Below are 19,860 nucleotides of genomic sequence, written 5' to 3'. Positions count from 1 at the left end.
GTGTAACTTGCATGACAGCATGTGACAAACAGAAATTAATGGGGACACTGCTGTGCCAATTCCTCCTGAATTGCTGACACTGGCTACAGGCTGCCTGTTTGCCACCCAGCCAAGACCTCACATGAAACATGGCGAGGGGCCCGCAGCTCTATTCACCAATGAGCCAGCTGGTCAGTGATGAGAGGAGCTGAAACAATGTGGTGCGTACAAACCAGGAAGAAAATGCTCTGTAAACCGATTCAAAACCAAAGAGGTGGCATTTGCTAGGAGTTAATATACGACCATTTATCTTCCTGAGCGGTGCGTTGCAGGGCTCCAATCTCCAAAGCAATTCAAACACACCAAGCACACCTCCCATAAGGACTCCTAAGGTGTGTGTTAGTATGGAGCATCATTCAGGCAAGAGGACCCGTCAAGGTCTCCAAGGAGGCCTCCCAACAGGCTGCTCCCAGAAAGGCTTGGGAGCCTCCAGCTAACAACTACAGTGCTGGTTTAGAATTCTATGCATGGCTATCTCTTTCACTCTTTCTCCCACGTACAAGTGCACACACAAGCACACACACACAAAAGAACCTTCAGTTCAAGCTCATTAATTGCCTGCCAGAGTCTGCAGGGTTGGGGAATATCCCCCAATTTTGGCAAGAGGTGCTTTTCCCTCTTAACATAATCAAGAACCAACCTTGGCTTGTCATCACTTAAAACACTGGCTCTGTTATGGATCAGGCCTGGCTGGTTTCAGCACATACAAGCATGTAAATGCACACTTTGAAAGAAAAAAAAAGTTGGCATAAAAACCATTTTGGGTTGCACACACCTCTAGTCTAAGCATTTAGGCAGCAGAGGCAGGGGGATCTCTGCAACCCGTCAGCCTAATGGATATGACAGGTTCCTGGCCAGCCTGGGCTACATGGTGAGATCCTGTGGGGTTGGAGGTGGGGCATTAGGCAGATAAGTTACCTAAGTCTATGAACCTGTGTACAGCATCCAAGTCAGGCTTAATATGGGAAAATCACTCTGGTAGACCTTCTCTCCCACAGTTAGGAAACTCCGAGGGCGTTTATAAAGGGCAGCCATTCTGTGGCTCAGCATGGCGTGGTAGGCAGTTTGGATGCTCTGAAGTAGTATGTTGAGCTTACCTTTTCTCCCATTGGAGCTTTTAATATGCGAGAGTTGACCAGAACGTGCTCCACGGCATAGGGAGTCCATGGCAACTTGCGCCTCTCACAGGGGGCAAGTGTGCACGCAGGATAAACCAGAGTCTCCAGGGAGTCTGGGGGCCAGGTGTGCACGCAGGATAAACCAGAGTCTGGGGGGGGGGCAGGTGCGCACACAGGATAAACCAGAGTCTGGGGGGCGGTAGGTGTGCATGCAGGATAAACTGGACTCTCGGGGGAGGGGGGAAAGGGCAGTGTGCACGGGAGGATAAACCAGACTCTCAAGGGGTGGCAAGTGTGTACACAGGATAACCCGGAGTCTGGAGGGGGGGGGCAGATGTGCACGCAGGATAAACCAGAGTCTTGGGGTGGAGGGGCAGGTGTGCATACAGGATAAACTGGAGTCTGAGGGGGGCAGGTATGCACACAGGATAAACCAGAGTCAGGGGGCGGGCAGAGAGCAGAGAATGCAGCAAGCCAGGGTTGCCAGGCACTCTTTAGAGAAAGGTGTGTTTCCAGTTTCAAGGGGGCAGATTTTCTAAGCCAATGCTTGAGTGATGGCCTTGTGGGGTGGTCATGTTTTTGGCCACAAAGAGTTCGTTTCAGGGACAGGCAGTCATCTTTCCATCAATAAATGGAACAGCAACATTCTCCAAACTCACCCAGCCAAGAAGCACAAGACCAGGGGCAGAGTGGACTCCGCCGGATGAAGGCATCAGGAGTAACTAGTGAAGGGGCTGTTATTTCTGTAAGTGAAACTTGTGAGATAACTACCAAGCTTAGGGCGCCAGGAACACTTGTAACTATGAATTGAGGCACAGCGTTGGAGGGAGGGGGAAAAAACGCAAAGGGAGAAGTCATGGAAAAGGAATCGTGAATCTCTTAAGCAAACATATTTCTAAAATACACTAAATGACGCAACCTGAACCCCTTTACATGCTTGCTGCCGATAAAGTCTGCAAGGATCCCAGCTTTCCCATAACGAAGTAATGCTTTAATGGAAGTCCAAACACTGCAGCCCAAAGCATGCTCAGACTTTCTGCTCAATACCAATATGGAAGCATTAATTCATAGAAAACCCATTCGACTTCAGCTGTTCCCTCTGAAGGTGCCTGTCTCAGAGTCCACTCCGTAAACCTCTTCAGGTCTGCAGCAATGCCTGCAGCTTCTGTAGTGGCTCTGCAATAGGTTCCAATGGCCACAAAGGTCCACTGTGTGTGTGTGGGGGGGGGGGGTGCAGGGCAGCAAGATGTCCACACTTCTAGAGAGGTCAGCTCACTGGAGCCATGTAAAGGATTGGACCCCACTGTGGGACCCGATGGAGTCTTCCCCAAGTGGATGCTCTACCACTAGGTAAAACACTACTTGCATTTATGAATTAACCTGCAGTTTACATTGCCGACTACCTCAGCTTTTCCAGACTGTAAGTGTCTAATCAAAAAAATGCCAGTAGTGGCAAAATGACTCTACATATGGAGTTTTGTCACACAGATACTCCTCAGAAGTGTTACTTTTTCAACAGAATAGGATATCTCTACTTACTATAAAACAGCCTTCTCTCAGCTCAGTGCCACGCGGCTTGTCAAAGGCCATGTGAGCACTCATATGTTCAACTGGTGCGATAGGGAGCCATGACTTTCCTTAGGAAAGGTGCTTCGGCAAGCTGCTGGACACGGTGCTTTTCCAGACTTGACAGTCCTACTTGACGCTTCATCACACCTCTTGTCAGAACAAGAAGAACGGAGACCTTTGTCAGGACCTTCCCAAGGCAAGCCAAGCAGAGGCCACATGTCCACTTGCCCTGGCCACACGCTCGCCAGTTCCCTAGAAGCCAGGACTTATTCTGAATGAGGGAAGGAAGCTCAGTGATTTCTGCCCAGTGGACTGGGCCTTCCTTCAGCTGGTAAGTAAGTGACTAGCAGGGCTTGCTGTGGGCATCCTAAGCACATGCACCTTGACTGCTGAGGAGCTCACAAGCTAACCAAGAACGCAACCTGTACACTGGGCTCGGGGGGAACTGTGCTTGGTGGTACCAGATTTTTAAGTGCAATTCAGAGACTACAAAAGCTGTGGTGTCGATAATTTGGTAAGTGACACATCCCCGGAAGTTCACATTAGTTGTCAGCCACAGTGGCTCACATGCTCAGTAAACCATAATAGGAAGTGACAATAGACTTTCAAATAACACTCTTCCCTCAAAACAAACAAACTCTCCCAACACTAAAAATAATGTCCATCTATGCAGCTTCTTCATTTGGCATGGCTTTACCTACAACTGAGAATTAGAGTAGGTTGCTGCTGTTGGGTAAATCGTGGCAGTGTGCAGATATGTCATTGTCTGGGCAAACTGTGACTGTGGGAAGCACAAGTGGTTTTCAGCAGCCACAGAAGTGCACGCACCTCCTTTTTAAAAGGTCTTCACTCAACGTAATATAATCACTATGAGATCGTGTTTTTAATGGTTAAGATTTATTTATTACTGTACAGTGTTCTGTACTGCATGTGTGCCCGCATGCCACAAGAGGACACCAGACCTCATTATAGATGGTTGTGAGCCATCGTGTGGCTGCTGGGAATTGAACTCAGGACCTCTGGAGGCGCAACCAGTGCTCTTAATCGCTGAGCCATGTTAGCAGGAACTCTCAAAGCTGATATAAGTAAAAGCAGCAAGGTGAAGCAGGACCGACTGCTTCCTTTCCTACTGAGCCCAGACAAGGCAGACAAGACAGAAGGAAGGGATGCACAGGCAGGCAACAGAGTCAGAGACTGTCCCAGCTCCAACTGTTAGGAGACCCACATGATGACCAAGCCTCCCATCTGCTACATATGTGCAGGGGGCCCTATATCCAACCCTTGCGTGCTCTTTGGTTGGTGGTTCCGTCTCTCTGAGTCCCTGTGGGCCCAGGTTAGTTGAGTCTGTAGGTTTTCTTGTGGTGTCCTTGACCCCTCCAGTTCTGGCTCAACATGAGACCCATCATATGGGAGAGAGCCAACCACTGACACTGTTAACCATATTTTTGCTTTGCTGGGAGACAGGAGCCTAGCATAACTGTCCTCTAAGAGGCTTCACCCAGCAGCTGATGGGAACAGATGCAGAGACTCACAGCCCAACACTGGGAGGAACACGGGAAGTCTATTTCACCAAGATCATCACCCGTGGCCATGCACACAATACCTTCCATGTACACACACGCATTCTCTTCTAAGGCCTATCCTACTGTGCTGCCTAAAAGAGGAAGTAATGGGGTGTCACCAGGTACAAAGGAAAGATTAGCAAGTGAGAACATTTACTCTGTAACAGAGAACATTACCAGCTAAATACGTATTAAAAGATCATTTGGCTGAATGATGATAACAGTAGGCTGTTACTAGGAATTTCATCCGGTCTAATATAGCAGTAGATCACAAATATAAATAACACATCGTGTGGCAACAGAGATCCACATTAGTATTTTAGTATGCTTCTTGCTAGTTTTAAAAACATAAGCATTAAAAATATTTTTTTCAGGTTCAGAATGTGCTTCCTACACAATTTGTATCTTGCCTTTCTTTAGGTAATTATTCTTTAGAAGTAAGGTTTCACAAGAAACCTCGAGAAATGTGGTGGTACGTTCATTCTGTTTAAAGTCTTGTAATCTACATAATCGTCTCTTACAGTACATTCTAACTTTCAACAAGCATCTCCCACAAACCCAAACCTTGCACTTATTCTGTGAATATGTAGGTCTTGATGAATGCACATATTCCTTATTAATATCTAAACTGGTTAAGTTTTTATTACTCTGTAAAAGCTTTTTCCATATTAAGGATATTAAACTTTTTCTATACTTTGTGTAAATAATTGTTTGCGTTTTATTTTTACATATAATATTATAAATTAAAATTTGTTTCTAAGCCAGGCACGGCGGCATATGCCTGTAATCCAGCACTTGGGCAGGCAGAGGCAGGTGGATCTCTGTGAGCCCAAGGCCAGCCTGGTCTACATAGCGAGTGCTGGACAGCCAAGGCTACACAGAGAAACTCTCTCTCGAAAAAGCAGTATTATGTATATTTTTTCTAATTTCTGAATATGTGTGTGTGTTGTTTTGTTTTCTTGAGGCAGGGTCTCACTATGTAGTTCTAATTGTCCTGGAACTCACTCTGTGGACCAGGTTGATCTCACTTGAACTCACAGAGATCCACCTGCCTCTGTCTCCCAAGTACTGGGACTAACAGCTGAGTCTCTAAGCTTGGCTTTTGTGATATAGTCTTGCACAGCAAACTCTACACCAAAATCTGATAAATATTTGCTGAGATGTTCTATACATTAAAAAGAACAAGTTGTAATCCAATAATAGTCCCTTATCTTTCCAAACTAGATATACGTGTACTGGTATAAATCATTAATGAAGGGACTTGCTTCAAATCCACAGCTGAAAGCACTGCCTCCGAACCAGCACTAAATGATGGTAAATCAGGCCTGTTTCTAGCAAAATTTACAAGCAAACTCAGCCGTGCCTTTTCTAAAGAGCCCTTCCTGCTGTCCAGGGCTACCTCTGAACAGTACCCCCATTATTCGACCCAGGACTCACTCCTAATTTTCTGCTTTCTGGCCGCTGTTCTCTAACTTACAAATAATGTGTGTCTTTGTTTAGAGTTCCTTAAAAAAACTGTATATCCTAAATGTGGAAGAAAGCTCAATTTATTTCACTTTGAAACCCGAGAAATCAATAACACAAACCATATGTTAATTACGGGACATAGCGGTAAATTACATACTAAGGTCTGTGAAACCCTGGTGACGAAAGCCATGGACGAAGCAGGGCAGGAAAGAGGTCCTTTCTATTAGGGTGTGACCCCCCAGGAGGACACCAAAATGCATCCATTTCTTAGTTCACGCTGATGTAATTTATATTTCCTTCCTTTCATGTTCCTAAGTGTCTTGATTAAGATCTTAGGGCACGGATGAGCGATGCCTATCACAGATTGTCAGTACAGTGGCAACATTTAGAACAGATACAATCAATGACAAAACCACTATTTATGTCCTTTCGTGTTGCTTATTTGGATCCATATAGCTTTGCAGTACAGACATCACTCAGCCTGCCTTTAATATCGGGTTGAAATACATATGACAGAGCTTGGGATTTAGAAGGTAAACTGCTGTGATGCATGCCATCATTTTAATGGGGAAGAAGTAAGAGTTATTGATCATGCATTTTCATGCATTTATGACCCCACAAATACTTTTTGCAAAGCGCCTTTGAGAGAAGGGTTGCTGCTAGTCCACAAATCTTTTTTCTTTTCTTTTTTTCAAATGGGAACCAATCAACTATTTTTCCTTCCGCAATCACCAACATGCTTCTTCCATCTTTGTTCTTCACCTCCTGACCAGGAATACATTTTGGCAAAAGGGAAAAGGCAAAAGAAGCCAAGCAGGGCCCACACCTGCGGCTTTTATACCGTTTTCATTTCCGCAAACACCACAGGTCAGTGAGAGCGACGTTTTCAGTGCAAAGCTTTAATATTAACATGTGATATACGAGTGAGAGGAGAAGCTCAGTGCGAAGTGTTTTGATGTTCAACGCGCATTCCATATTCACAGAGTCCCTTAAATTGCGGGTAATGGCTTCCAGATCAACCTATATTGCACCAGACACAGACCTGACCTTCAATGTTGACATTCCCAAATTTAATTCGCAGTGAAACCTCTTCAGTCTGCCAATTCTCCATCTCATCTATGTTGTTTCAGCTTTCTAATCTGAATGCATTGTGACTACACTTGAGGAGGATGCTTTTTTTTTTTTGTAAACATCTTTTTGTCCAAAAAAAAGGAAAAACTTGACAAGTATCGTCAGGGATAGATATGAAGAATGGTCAACATAAAATCAGTAAGATGACTAAGTCACATTTATTAGAGGCCTTGAATCAAAGCGGAGACAACCAGATCTGGGCATCATGGTTTCTAAGACAGCAGCTTCAAATGCACTGACTGTATTCGGCCACATTGATGCCATCATTAAAACCTGTGACAATGGCTCACCTAACATTTAACATGGTTTCGGTTCCTTACTATAGGGATGTGGGTAGGGACCAAGAATTCTGACCGGTTCTACTTGCAAATATAGTCATCGTTTTCTAATACATAACCATGGAACTGTAAAAACATGAATATGCATGAAACAAAAGTATCTTCCAAAGATCACATCATGATGTGTGCCTTAATTAGCAGCTGAGCATGGTAACACACACCTTTAATCCTAACACTTGCCAGGCAGAGGTGGGAAAAAAAGAAAGAGAGGAAAGAATCTTTAGTTTGGAAGTTTCATTCTTCTAAGCGTCCCTTAATTTTTATTTCCTACTAATGAGTTAATGACCTCCTAAAAGAACATCTTTTTTAAAAAGGTCGTAATCTATCTTTTTTAAAAAATGTATTTATTTATTTATTATTTATACACAATTCTGCCTGTATGCGTGCCTGTACGCCAGAAGAGGGCACCAGATCTCACTGTAGATGGTTGTGAACCACCATGTGGTTGCTGGGAATTGAACTCAGGACCTTTGGAAGAACAGACAGTGCTCTTAACCTCTCAGCCATCTCTCCAGCCCCGTAAGAGAACATCCTAAGGAATAAAAATCTAGAGTTTTTAAGCCAGCTTCCGGCACACAGGCAACTTCAGTGATCCCACACCTGACTTCACTTTAGATCCTTCCATACTGCTGTTTCTTCTTTCTCAGGGTCTTACTAAGCAGCCTCACTGAACTTGAGCTCACATTCCTTCTGCCTTGTGTGTCAGAAACACGAAGAAAAGCTGCCATGCAATCTGAAGAGACTCCTCATCTGGTGCTCCCGGGCCCAGGCCAAGCAAACACTACTACGGTTAGAGCCCTGTCAGAACAAAACGGAGATGCTTCCTACCCTCAGCTGTGCAAGGGAGTCTTTCTTAAACAGCAGTGTCCACAGAACACCGGAGGGCACTCCTCAGACACGCCCTCCCCCCTGGGGGGCTCATGTTTGGAAAGGGCAGGTCAGTTAGGGCAGGATTATCATTTTACAGGAGACCACCCCAGACGGTGAGGTACACACTTGAGGAAACAGTGCAGTGGTGAACAAGTGGATAAACAGAACCCACTGTTTACGCAAGCCATCACCAACCCCGTATCTAACACTCTGGGGATTCTCTTCCACTACTGAGGCCTTCGAGTGTAACAGTGTGCAGACACTTGGCACGGTGTCGCTGATTTAAGTACAGAAATCCAAACTCAATCAAACCCTTCTCATGAGAGGGACACACACGTCCATGGAACTAGTCTTCCGGGAGGGTTTTGCTCCAAAGGGTGAAGATGGGGAAGAAAAACAAAAACAAAAACAAACAAAACAAACAAACAAACAAGGTGGCAGGGGTTGTGTGCTGCAGACTCTGATCTCCCAACTGGCACTGTAGGGGCTGTAATGCTCTATTATATAAACCCTGGGGAAGAACATAGTCATTCACCATATAGTCACCTGGAGCAATAATTATTTTCTTAACAGCAAAACAAAAATTAAAAAAAAAAAAAGGAAAAAAGAAAAAACGAGGACAGATTATTCCTTCCTAGTCTGTTTACGAAGGAAGACTAAGACACTCTCTCAGATAAGAAGAGCATCTGTGATCCGAATAACGTCACTGACTGAAAATTCAGTGGTGAGAACACAGCAAGTTGTTGGCGGCTGTTTAGCACAGCAGAGCTTCTCTAATTCCCCAATGCAGAGGGGCGTCTGAACTTGGGGGTAAAATCATACGCATACAAACTAATAATGTGTAGCATAGTTTATTTAATAAATTTAAAAGTAATTTATCCCTTTGAAGCTCCTACTTTTTATGAGGGAGGCAGGCAAACCGTCCCCTTACAATGGTTAACACAGAGAAAACAACTTTTACATTTAAAAATTAGTGTAAAAGACTTGATTATCTGATAAATACAAGCTTCTAAAAAAGCGAGAATGAGGTCTGATTTCATCAGTAGATTTCATCATAAAAATGGTCTAACAGAAGTCCAAACAGGTTTTGCAATTTAAGTATGTCCCATATAAAAGAAAGAAGAAAAAATTTCCAACTCCATGACTGATCAGTTACTGGTTTCATGTCTTATCCAAGCTATGAGCCATAATCCCAGAGACCACACCCACCACAAAGCATTTACAGCAAGGGACCAAAGCAGGCAGTGAGATACGATGTCCTCTAGGATTTTCTATTACACATTTTTATAAATATTCCCATTACAACACAGTTCTCTCACTTAAAAATAAAAATTTTAACTCATTTCTATTATTTACCCAGGCACGTATGTGTGTCCTGTAAGTGTATGCCATGTGTATGTGGGGGTGGATGCCAAAAGAGGGAGAGGGAACCCCCACTCCTGACCTCCTGTTGAATTACAGATGTTGTGAATCACCTGATACAGAGGCTGGGACTTGAACTCAGGTCCTCTGGAAGAGAAGCAGGTGCTCTTAACCACTGAGCCATCTCTCCAGCCCCCAGTTTCCTTGCTTGTATCACGGGGATAACTGCAGCACATTTCAAAGTCAACTACAAGGTAAAGACCTAGAGTTGTAAAAGCAAGACCGCATGCTCTAGAAGGGATGTTGATCCTGGAAAATAGTGCAACAGAGTACGACTTCAAGTCTCTGTAACAAACACACAAAAAAGTAGCAGAGAACTTCAAGGAAGGGCGACAAAGAAGGCAAAGTAAGAACCGATGGTATAAGGCAGAGACAGTCAGAGCTGGGATGGCCTGTGAGGTGCAAAGCCTTCCAAACTGAACGACCAGGAAGTACCCGCACTCAGAAGGCCAGCATGATTCAAAGACAATGGGCAACAACGAGGGACAAGTTATAAGGCCCCAGACCAACAGGCCATTACTCTGTAGACCATGGGAAACCACTTGGAGATGAGTTTTCAGTAGGGGAGACGCTGAGTGTTATGTGAGCTTTAAAGACTCCTGTAAGAGGATGGTTCACAAAAGGGCAGCCGCAGAAGTGGGATGCTGAGCCAGCAATCTTGTCTGATGGGTGATTAGGAAGTTAGACTGGGGACTGACTTTCAAGACTAAAAATGAGGCACTTTCTGACAGACTACATGAAGGCTGCGACGGGAGGCAAGGCATCAAGACTGGTGCTGAGGTTTGAGAAAGGCTTAGCTGGAAGAGACAGTTCCTAGCAGGTTTGTGTGTGCATGGCGTGCGTGCGTGTGTGCGTGCAATGTGTGGGTGTATATAAGCCAGAGAGCAACCCCGGGTGTCACTCCTGAAGAACCCATCTACTTTTTCTCTTTTGGTCTCTCAATGGACCCTGCTCACCAATTGTTCTAGGCTGACCAGCAGGCAAGCCCCCAGGGGTCCTCTTGTTGCTTCCCTCTGCAGCACTGGGATGACAAATGCATGCCACCACACCTGGTTTTCTGGGCGGACACTGAGAATCGAACTCTAGTTCCTCATGTTGTTGGTGCAGCAAGCACCTGGCCGGCTGAGCCATCTGCTCTGGACCCTCTGGCTAGAGTTGTTCTACTGCCAGTTCTGTATATACAGAGCTGGTGGGAGAACAGTCCGACTGCCTGACAACAGGAAATGAAGGTGTAGTTAAGGAAGAAAAGAGTAGGGTTAGCATGAAGCCTTGCATTTTCTCAATAGAGTTCAGTTTATCTGCTATTTGCTTAATCTATGTGTCATTTGTCTGATGAGTCAGCCTTTACTTCACTGAGTGAGTCTTACTGTACCTTTAGAAAGTGACTTTTTTAAAACTTGTGTTTCCTGTTTGTGTGTGTGCTGGGTGGGTAGAGGGAAATCAAACTACCAAATTACTTCTTTATAGCTTCTAATTTGAGTATAACATATTTGAATAATTCTATCTTCTTCCCATCCATGTCTTTTTAGCTACCACAAAGATGTGGAAATTTGCATAAGCATGTGTTTCTGCGAGGATCCTAGATTATCTAAAAATGCTCCCCTTAACCAAGTTTCTTATGTTACTGCAAGTTTTCATTTGGAGCTAAAGACACTAGAAAGTGTGCTAAGGATGCTTTGATGTGAGGAGGACCAAGGGAGATTTCCTAGGAGGAGGAAGAAAGACACTAACAAGTTCATTTCTCTCTATACATTAGACACATGCTTATGGGGTTAGGAGTACAAATGATGGTAGTTGTTAAAGCTCGCTCACCCTGGTTTCCTCCTGAACTCAAGAGAAAACTTGACACAGATCGACTTCAACTGCAAGATACCATTTCTAGTCTGGTGCCAGCAGTGCTTTACTCAAAACCAGTTTTTCCTAACATAGGCCATGGTCTTCATCAAACTCATGGTACCTTTGCTGTGAGGCTAGGAAAGCTCTTGACCACCCAGGCTTATTCCTACCCCAGGGTGCCTATTCTGAAAATACAGAGTGCTTGTGAAACAGCTAATAAATACAGTGTAATCCACGTGGTTTTCTTTGTTTTTATAAAGCATCACAAAGGTGTAGAGTGCACATTAATGATAAAGCAAATTCCACCAAATGGCACATTCGTGACTACGGAAGGACAATAGAACTGAAGTGGGTTTCTTGGGACTCAAGATGGAAAGAAAGCCTAAAGCTGGGGACCACGAGGAAGCTGGGCAGGACTAGGTAGACCCGGAGCCAAGAGATGCCAAATGAGATGCCAAACGAGGAACACAGGCTCCCGGTGGCTCTGGTGGGAAGTCAGTCATACAGGGAGGAAGGGAGGAAGTGGACGATGGTGAAGGGAAAAGGATACAGGGTCCATAGAGTATTAAGTACCAATAAAAAAGATAAACAGGGAGGGTACTGTGGCTTGGGACGTCCCACCTAAATTACAGCAAGAGTCATTGTTAGTGAAGCTACTGTAAATCAAGGTGTCTGTCTTAAGGTAAAAACATCATTACCTACCTACAAAGCCACTTACACCAGAGAGAGAATTAATAAAATGTCCTTTTGCTCATTCAAGGAAATTTAATCTAGGAACTTATAAGGCAATTTCATTATGCACTTATTTTCTTTTAAAATGTTAACTATAAAGATAATTTGCGTAAATAGAGGGGATAGTACTGTGCAGACTGCAGCACTCAAAATCCTAAGTCTAGTCAATTAATCTAGCCATAATATTAAACTGAAAAAAAAAAGTGGTTCAAATCTTTATCATTATTGTGGAGTACTTGTTCTTTGAATTTCTTGCCTTGTTTTTGGGATCACCTTATTATGCAACATCTGCTCTGAATTTCAAATGTGATAAACAGTATGAGTGTTGGTGGCAGATGGTTAATGACCAGCAGTGACCGGGCATTCAAGCCTGCCTTGTTTTCTGAGAAGCGATATTTTCATGTTAATTTGTTCTGTGTCCTGCAAAGATAGGACAAATCACCTGCTGTAATTCAGGCAAAGTGGAGACCACCAGGAGAAGCGAGGGGCCAAGGTTTGGTTCCTTTAAGGGTAGAAGAGGAAGATCTAAGAGACTCTCATTTGCAGCACAGGGGACCAGTCACTTTGCATTATGTCAAGCAGAGAAGGATGACTCAGCCTTGGGCACTCTATCCTGACATCAGAGCCACACTGACTGAGAGCAGATAGTAGTCACGAAAGCAGATTATTTCCCAGAGGCAGAAAACACGTGCTATCAAGAGTGTGCGTTGGTCTCTGAAGTCTGGGTTTTGTAAAATAAACCTAATAGTACATTTTATCTCTTGCTGAAAACAGTAAAACCAACAGAATCTACAACAAACACTCAACTGAAGATAAAAAGAAATCTAATCCAGCGAGAAAATTACCCACACAGACATAAACCTTGAGCCTTGGGTTTGTTTGGCTCTTTCCAGGCCCATAGAACTAATTAATTTATTATGGGGATGCACGGACAGCATTTTCATCCTGTATGGCCTTGGGAGAACTCTGTCCTGTTGCAGAGAGGCGTCTCTCCTGTTTCTTCCATGCTTTAATCACATGAAATGATACTGTCCATTTCATTAAATATGCTGTGTGGGCACACTATGCAAGGAACAACACTGGGTTTATAAGGTAGCCGAGACGCTGGCTAGATCCTAGGAAAGCTGATACACAGGCAAGTGCAAGTGTCCAAGAAGTGGTTCAGTGCAAGAGAGCAGGCATCTTGAAGGTCTGCACTGGGAGAGAACACCTCACGCGGGAGTCTCTCTTGTCCCTATGCTGCCATATGGTTCCCTTTACTGCACAGGGCTAAGGGGTATGGTAAATGAGCTCTTTGACACTCCTTCTGACCCCCTTGTAACTCAGTGGCAGATGGATGCATGAAGTTGAAAAGGAAAGGTAGAACTGAACGCCACAGCTACACAGATGCAAAGACAACAGTATGAATTAGGGAGAGGAAAGCCAGCCATGGCAACAAGGTCACCGAACTATTTGTTGTTTTCACGGTAGAGCAGTCAACAGGATTCTTCCATGCAAATGTCGTCAGACAAGAACAGATGGGTCTATAGAACATCAGGCAAACCTTCAAGGTGAGGGTTATACACTATTATTTTTGACTCAGACCATTTTACCTAGAAATTTTCACTTTAAAAATGTTGGAAAGACCAGTCTCTTCGTGTTTTCATTATTACTATTACTATTACTACTACTACTACTATTATTATTATTACTATTATTGTTATATTACAGCTTTTCGGGGACGCTGTTCAGTTCAGGCATAGTGTGTGACTGACTTTATCAAAGCCTGACAGGAAGACCATGCACTGAAGGGCAGGGTGCCTTTCATAAACTGACCTAAGTATCAACCTGCACAACTACATCTAGCTTCATGAATTTTTAGTTTCTCAAAAACAAATGTTATTTAAAATAATTAAAATGTTATATGAAAAGCCATATTTATGAGTCCCCTATAAGCTGTTTCCTAACAAGTATGTTGATTAAATGATAAAAAGATTTTTATCCCCTTCCAGACACTATAGAACACGCTAGTCTTATCTAAGCCCTGACTTCCTAGTAACTCAGTAGCCCCAATATGCACTGGAATATTCTGATGATAGGTGGCAAACTAACAGGTAAACACTGTCTGCCGTGGGAACACAGCAAGGGCAGATGGTAGAAGACAAAGTCCTTGGACTAAATAACCTTACATGGCTGTCGTCTTGGTTTTTTTGGTGTGGCTGTTTTGTATCTATTTCATGTTAAAAATACTTTCCAGATTATAATTATTTTTGACAACATAGCATGTTCAATGCATGTAAGGTGTCAGTACAATATCTAGAACTTTCTAGATACTATGACTGCTTTAGAGAATACCTGCTTACAGCCTGCAAAAAGCGTAGGTGAGGCTACTTGTTTGTATTTGGAAATGCCTCCAAATGCTTTTGTGAGAGAGTGCTCGCTCGCACTCTCCCCGCCTCCCTCCTTCCCTCCCTCCCTCCTTCCCTCCCTCCCTCTCTCTCTCTCTCTCCCCCCCCTACCCTGTGCACATTTCACCTTTTTTCCCCAAAAGTCACTGAGAGTAAGCTCGTTTGTGTTTGCAAAGTACTCACCTAGGAAAATTCCTAAATACAGTAAACACTGAACAAACAGTGTTTCAGTATATTCTGAAAACGCTTATTCCACAGAGCACTTGATAGAAAAGAATCCATTTTCGTGTTCCCAATAAATTGCTCAACACAATAACACTCACTAGCTCAAGGGCAGACTTGTCATAAATACATCTGTACAACAAAATATTTCTGTTCTCCATGTCCATGCTTGAAAACATCAACCAACAACACAGTTAAGCAGGAGTCCAATTCCTAAAAGTAAATCAATCACCAAAACAAAAAATAGAAGGTGCCTTGTAAACTGTAAGGCCTGAAGTCCAAAGATGCACTTCTCCCTGTGCCCCCATCCTCCTAAATGTTCCTACCAGCCCCTGAATGAGTGTTCAAACATGTGAGCCTATAAGGTGTATTTTACTTTCATGTCAGGACAACCCTTCTAAAGCATTGCAACATCAGGGTTAGAAACATACTAAGTATTAAAAAAGAAGAGTCAACCAATTCAGACCTTTTTAAAAAATAATTAAGGATGAAAGCAATAAGTTACTCTTTAAAGTTTACCAAAGACATTTGTCTTTATATACAAATTAATTTCACTTGGTTGTGGTTATATACTATGTTGAAAACAAATATTCTTAAACATTTGCCGTTAACCCCAACCTATAGGCCTGGCCCCACCCTCACTCCTATCAGCTGATCTACGGAGGCATTAATTCTGATGGCTGTAGACACCATTTGACTTCCAGGACAACCTCAACCTTTTGGTAACCGACCTCCTGCACACACAGAGGCACAAGTGCATGGATGCACGCATGCATGTACCTATCCTAATACACACACACACACAGACACAGACACACAGGCACACATGCATGGATGCATGCACGCATGTCACCATCCTGGCACACACACACACACACACACACACACACAGACACACATGCACACATGCATGGATGCATGCACGCATGTCCCCATCCTGGCGCGCGCGCGCACACACACACACACATGCACACATGCATGGATGCATGCACGCATGTCCCCACCCTGGCACACACACACACACACACACACACACACACACACACGCGCGCGCGCGCGCACAGGCACACATGCTTGGATGCACGCACACATGTACCGATCTTGGCACACACCCACACCCATACACACACACACACACACACACACACACACACACACACAGACACACGGGTACACATGCATGGATGCATGCATGCATGTCTGTCCCCATCCTGACACACACACACACACACACACATACACACACACGCGTGCGCACACATGCATGGATGCATGCACACATGTCCCCATCCTGTTTCTTGTCCTATTGAGTTTGATGTTCCAAAAACATCCAAGAATCTCCCAGGCCATTTCATTTCTACTCCTGTCCAGTCAAGCTCTGCCTCCAGGGTATTACTGTGTCTTAATCATTTTAATTCTACAAATCCTTCTGCAAATGACTTCATCCACCATCCTCTGGTATCTTGGAAGGAATTGTGAAGCTTGGGGAAAAAAAATCTCCGGAGCTATGGGTACTATAAATATATGGCTAATTTGTTTTGATATTTAAAAAGGTATCATGAAATAACTGATGGCATCAGAAAAATAACATACATTAGAAAATGCCAGTGATAATTTGTATTTGATGTACTGGTTGAAATAATTATGTGTGAAGGAAGCCTGGCAATATGTCTTATTTATTGTGTTCTTATGTCTACAAATTATGTATGGCAGTCAGTACACATGGTTAAATAGATAAGATACATAAATAATTACAAGAGTAAAAGAAATACAAGGAATAAGTGGAGTGTATAACAACCACTATAAGGCCAGTGAGACAATATCCAACTGTGAGAGCCACATCAGACACATCTGGCTGGGCCCTGAGAGGGCTAAAAGAAACTCCACAAGAACGAGGCGACGGAGATGGGAATTCAGACCACACGAACAGCTGTGATCTGTCACTTGGGAGGCAGAGACAGGCAAATCGCTGTGAGTTCGAGGCCAGCCTGGTCTACAGAGCGAGTTCCAGGATAGCCGAGGGTACATAGAGAACACTTGTCTCTACTTTTAAAAAGAAGTGGGATCTATTCATTGTGCTCAGAAAACAGAGCGAGCGAAAAAGTACTGAGCCTGCTCTGTGGGCACAACGTGGAGTTTTTAGATTAAGTACACGAAGGAAGAAAAAAAAAAAGAGTCTCAGGAGTAGAATGCAATGCAACAGAGTACAGACCGAGAACAGGTGGTCAGGAACCCTACATCTAAGAGGCTTTGCATGTCCTTCTAACCGCGCATAAAAAACGTGCGCGGTTCCAATCACCACTACTTATTACATTCTTTAATGAAAGGGAGATGGGAGGGGGAAAGGAGAACTCTCATTAGCCTAAGCTCAATGGATGCTCATTTATCCTGCTGCAGTCTAAATGCATCAGTATCTGGGGACATCATCTACCGTCACTCAGAAAGACCTTTCTTACTCTGTGGAGACATGCACAGATGGAACCGATGAACTCGAAAATGGAGGCGAGCAGAGTTAACAGGCACCGCTTTCCTGTCAGACTTAAAGGAAGAGAGAATTTGTCTGTAGTCACTACAGTTCCCCGCCTGCTGACCACGGAGGGAGGAAAGCATGTCTAACCATCTTTGAACTTGTCATTTAGACTAAAACAACAACAACAAAACAAAACAAAACAAAACAGAAAGAGCCAAATGACCATTCATGTTCGCAAACTATGTATATGCCTAATATTGAACATGTAATTATAATGTACAACGTGCTTTGGAGCGACGTTTAGAATTCGATCTCTTAAAGACCAAGACCCACCAGGAGAGACTGAGCTACAGCTATTTCATCATGCTTTGTAAGCTTAGGGCCAGTTAACAGACACATAAGTAGTTTTAAAGAATTTTAATGTGCATTTTTAACTGACCCTAAAATTAAAGTGGGCTACAACCCTACTCTCTGAAAATCCCACTTAGTAGATGGACTGGATTATCTTCCATTCTTTTGAGCATTTTACTGAGTTGACACTTTGAACCGTACATTAACTTTCAAAAACACCAATTCCGGCGGGTTCACAATGAAAGAATGCTAGTGTTCAAGAAACTGTGACAGTGGCTGGTTTAGAAGATTCTTGGGGGGGGGGGGGGCTGGAGAGATGGTTCAGTGGTTAAGAGCTCTGTCTGCTTTTCCAAAGGTCCTGAGTTCAATTCCCAGCAACCACATGGTGGCTCATAACCACCTATACTGAGATCTGGTGCCTTCTTCTGGTGTGCAAGCTCACATGAATGCAGAACACTGTATAAATAAATAAATATTTAAAAAAAAAAAGAAGATTCTTGGTACCTTTATGGTTTCTGTGGGTACTCCGGGCTCGGGAACTTTATCCAAGTAAGTGGTCAAGTCTTGATCAACATGCTCAAACACTAGTGTAAGTTTCGTTTCTCTGTCTGTCCGTGACACTGTGCACACATCAAACAATCTAGAAGGGGGAAAACCAGAAAGAGTAGGTTAAAAATAAACCAAGCCAATTGAGATGTAGTATGAATAAATTAATAAAACATATTAAAAAAAATAAACCAAGGAGTAACCCATGCGTCTTATGTGTACCCCCTCGATTCCACCACATAGTTGGGGCACTCCTTGTGATCATATCTGATGGAATCTGCTATTTCTTTATCGGTACCAAAGCTCCGCAGAGGGCCTGTGCAAGCCAGACCGTCCAAGTAGCAGTCACTAGGCGACATGACCGGAGATCAAACATATCTGCCCAGAGTGTCTTAACTGATGAAGTCTTTATGTCGAACGTGTTGATGGAAATACCTTTTAAACCCAGGCAAAAATAATTCTAACAACTCTTAGCTCACAAGTTGAGGGTTACCAGAGGCCAGTTGAGCATTCTTTGGAGACAGTAGACTCTGAAAAAAAGTGTCCTAGAACAACCATGGCTGTGAAAGCCACCAGGATGGGCTGTGGAGAAACATTCCAAAGAGACTTCTCATCCTAATGAGCCAAATCATTGCCCTGGAAATGGCAGGCATTCTTGGTTTTATCTTTCCAAATCTCACACCGAATCACCATTGTAAAAAACTTCAGGCTGCGTGTATTCATAGGATACCATGCGAAGTTTTGATATACGGGGAAACTACTGTATAGAATAGTGTCCATAGCAAATAACGTGCTATGTACACTCCAAAACTGCTCAAATATTTATAGGCTAAGACTATGGTACGATAGGTCTGTTAAATAACTTAGTTATCATCATGCAAACACTGTGAAATCTGGAAGGGGAATGCACTGGAAAAGCGTTGAAAACAAACGTGAGCAACGACAGAAGGAGGAGCCTCTCAGGACCATTGAGCCTTCGAGCCCAAGGACAAAAAGGACACTTTCCCACGCACGACAGTCCCACCAAGTTGTCTGAAGAATTAAACGAACCATCCAAAAATTAAGCTGCAAAGAAACTTTTTGAGGTGAATGTAATACAAATAATAAGAGATGTATAAAATGCCATTTGTATTATGTTTTCATTTAAAAATTTAAAAACTTAAGTTGTGTGTACACACGGTCCCCTTGCTACTCCATGGGTTCACCACCTTGGTTCAATTCCAATGCCACTTCTGTCAAATTTTCAAGGCCTGGTTGGTTTACAGGGCCACACTACTGTATTTCTGAGCTATGTAGGCTTCAAACTTGGTACTTCGTTCTGAATCTACACTAAATTTTAGCAACAACTACAAAACACGGTAGTCAATCTTAGGCTATAATAAACTGTATAAAGCCCACACTATGAGAGGCTTGCTATCATGCATAGTTTAATATCTGGGAGTCTATCAAAATGACTTTCTGAAATTGGCAGTTTGACCACTTGCACATAAGCTGCTTTGAGCTACCTTATTAGTGTCAACAACATCTTTTGACTACTTCTCCTCAAAGGAAAGAAAAGAGTTGCAAAATCAGAAAGCTTCTTTGTATCTGATGTCTCTATATTTGCAATATAACTTCAATGAACTAAAAATGGGATGTAATAAAATCAAATACAAACTATACCAGGCCATTACATGTCCACTACAGTTGAGCTTCTCAAGCATGACTTCAAAAATGCCCCCATTCTAACTAAGATGAAAAGTGAGTTGGTCATATACATACATACATACATACATACATACATACATACATACATACACA

The 19,860-nt window shown here is 43.3% G+C and overlaps 1 protein-coding gene across 6 annotated transcripts in view; it reads right to left on the bottom strand.

Annotated features, from left to right (window-relative positions):
* Positions 1-19,860, bottom strand: part of CDK6 (cyclin dependent kinase 6) — a 200,764-nt gene that overhangs the window by 127,932 nt on the left and 52,972 nt on the right. For all 6 annotated transcript variants that reach the window (XM_084784968.1, XM_084784971.1, XM_084784970.1 and 3 more), the window contains one exon: positions 18,019-18,154. In XM_084784968.1, coding sequence (XP_084641094.1) covers positions 18,019-18,154 — 136 coding nt within the window. The remainder of the gene's footprint in view (positions 1-18,018; positions 18,155-19,860) is intronic.

This window comes from Acomys minous (assembly GCF_964271855.1).
Source record: "Acomys minous genome assembly, chromosome: 6".
Lineage (NCBI taxonomy): Eukaryota > Metazoa > Chordata > Mammalia > Rodentia > Muridae > Acomys > Acomys minous.
This window is presented reverse-complemented; position numbering and strand designations above follow the sequence as displayed.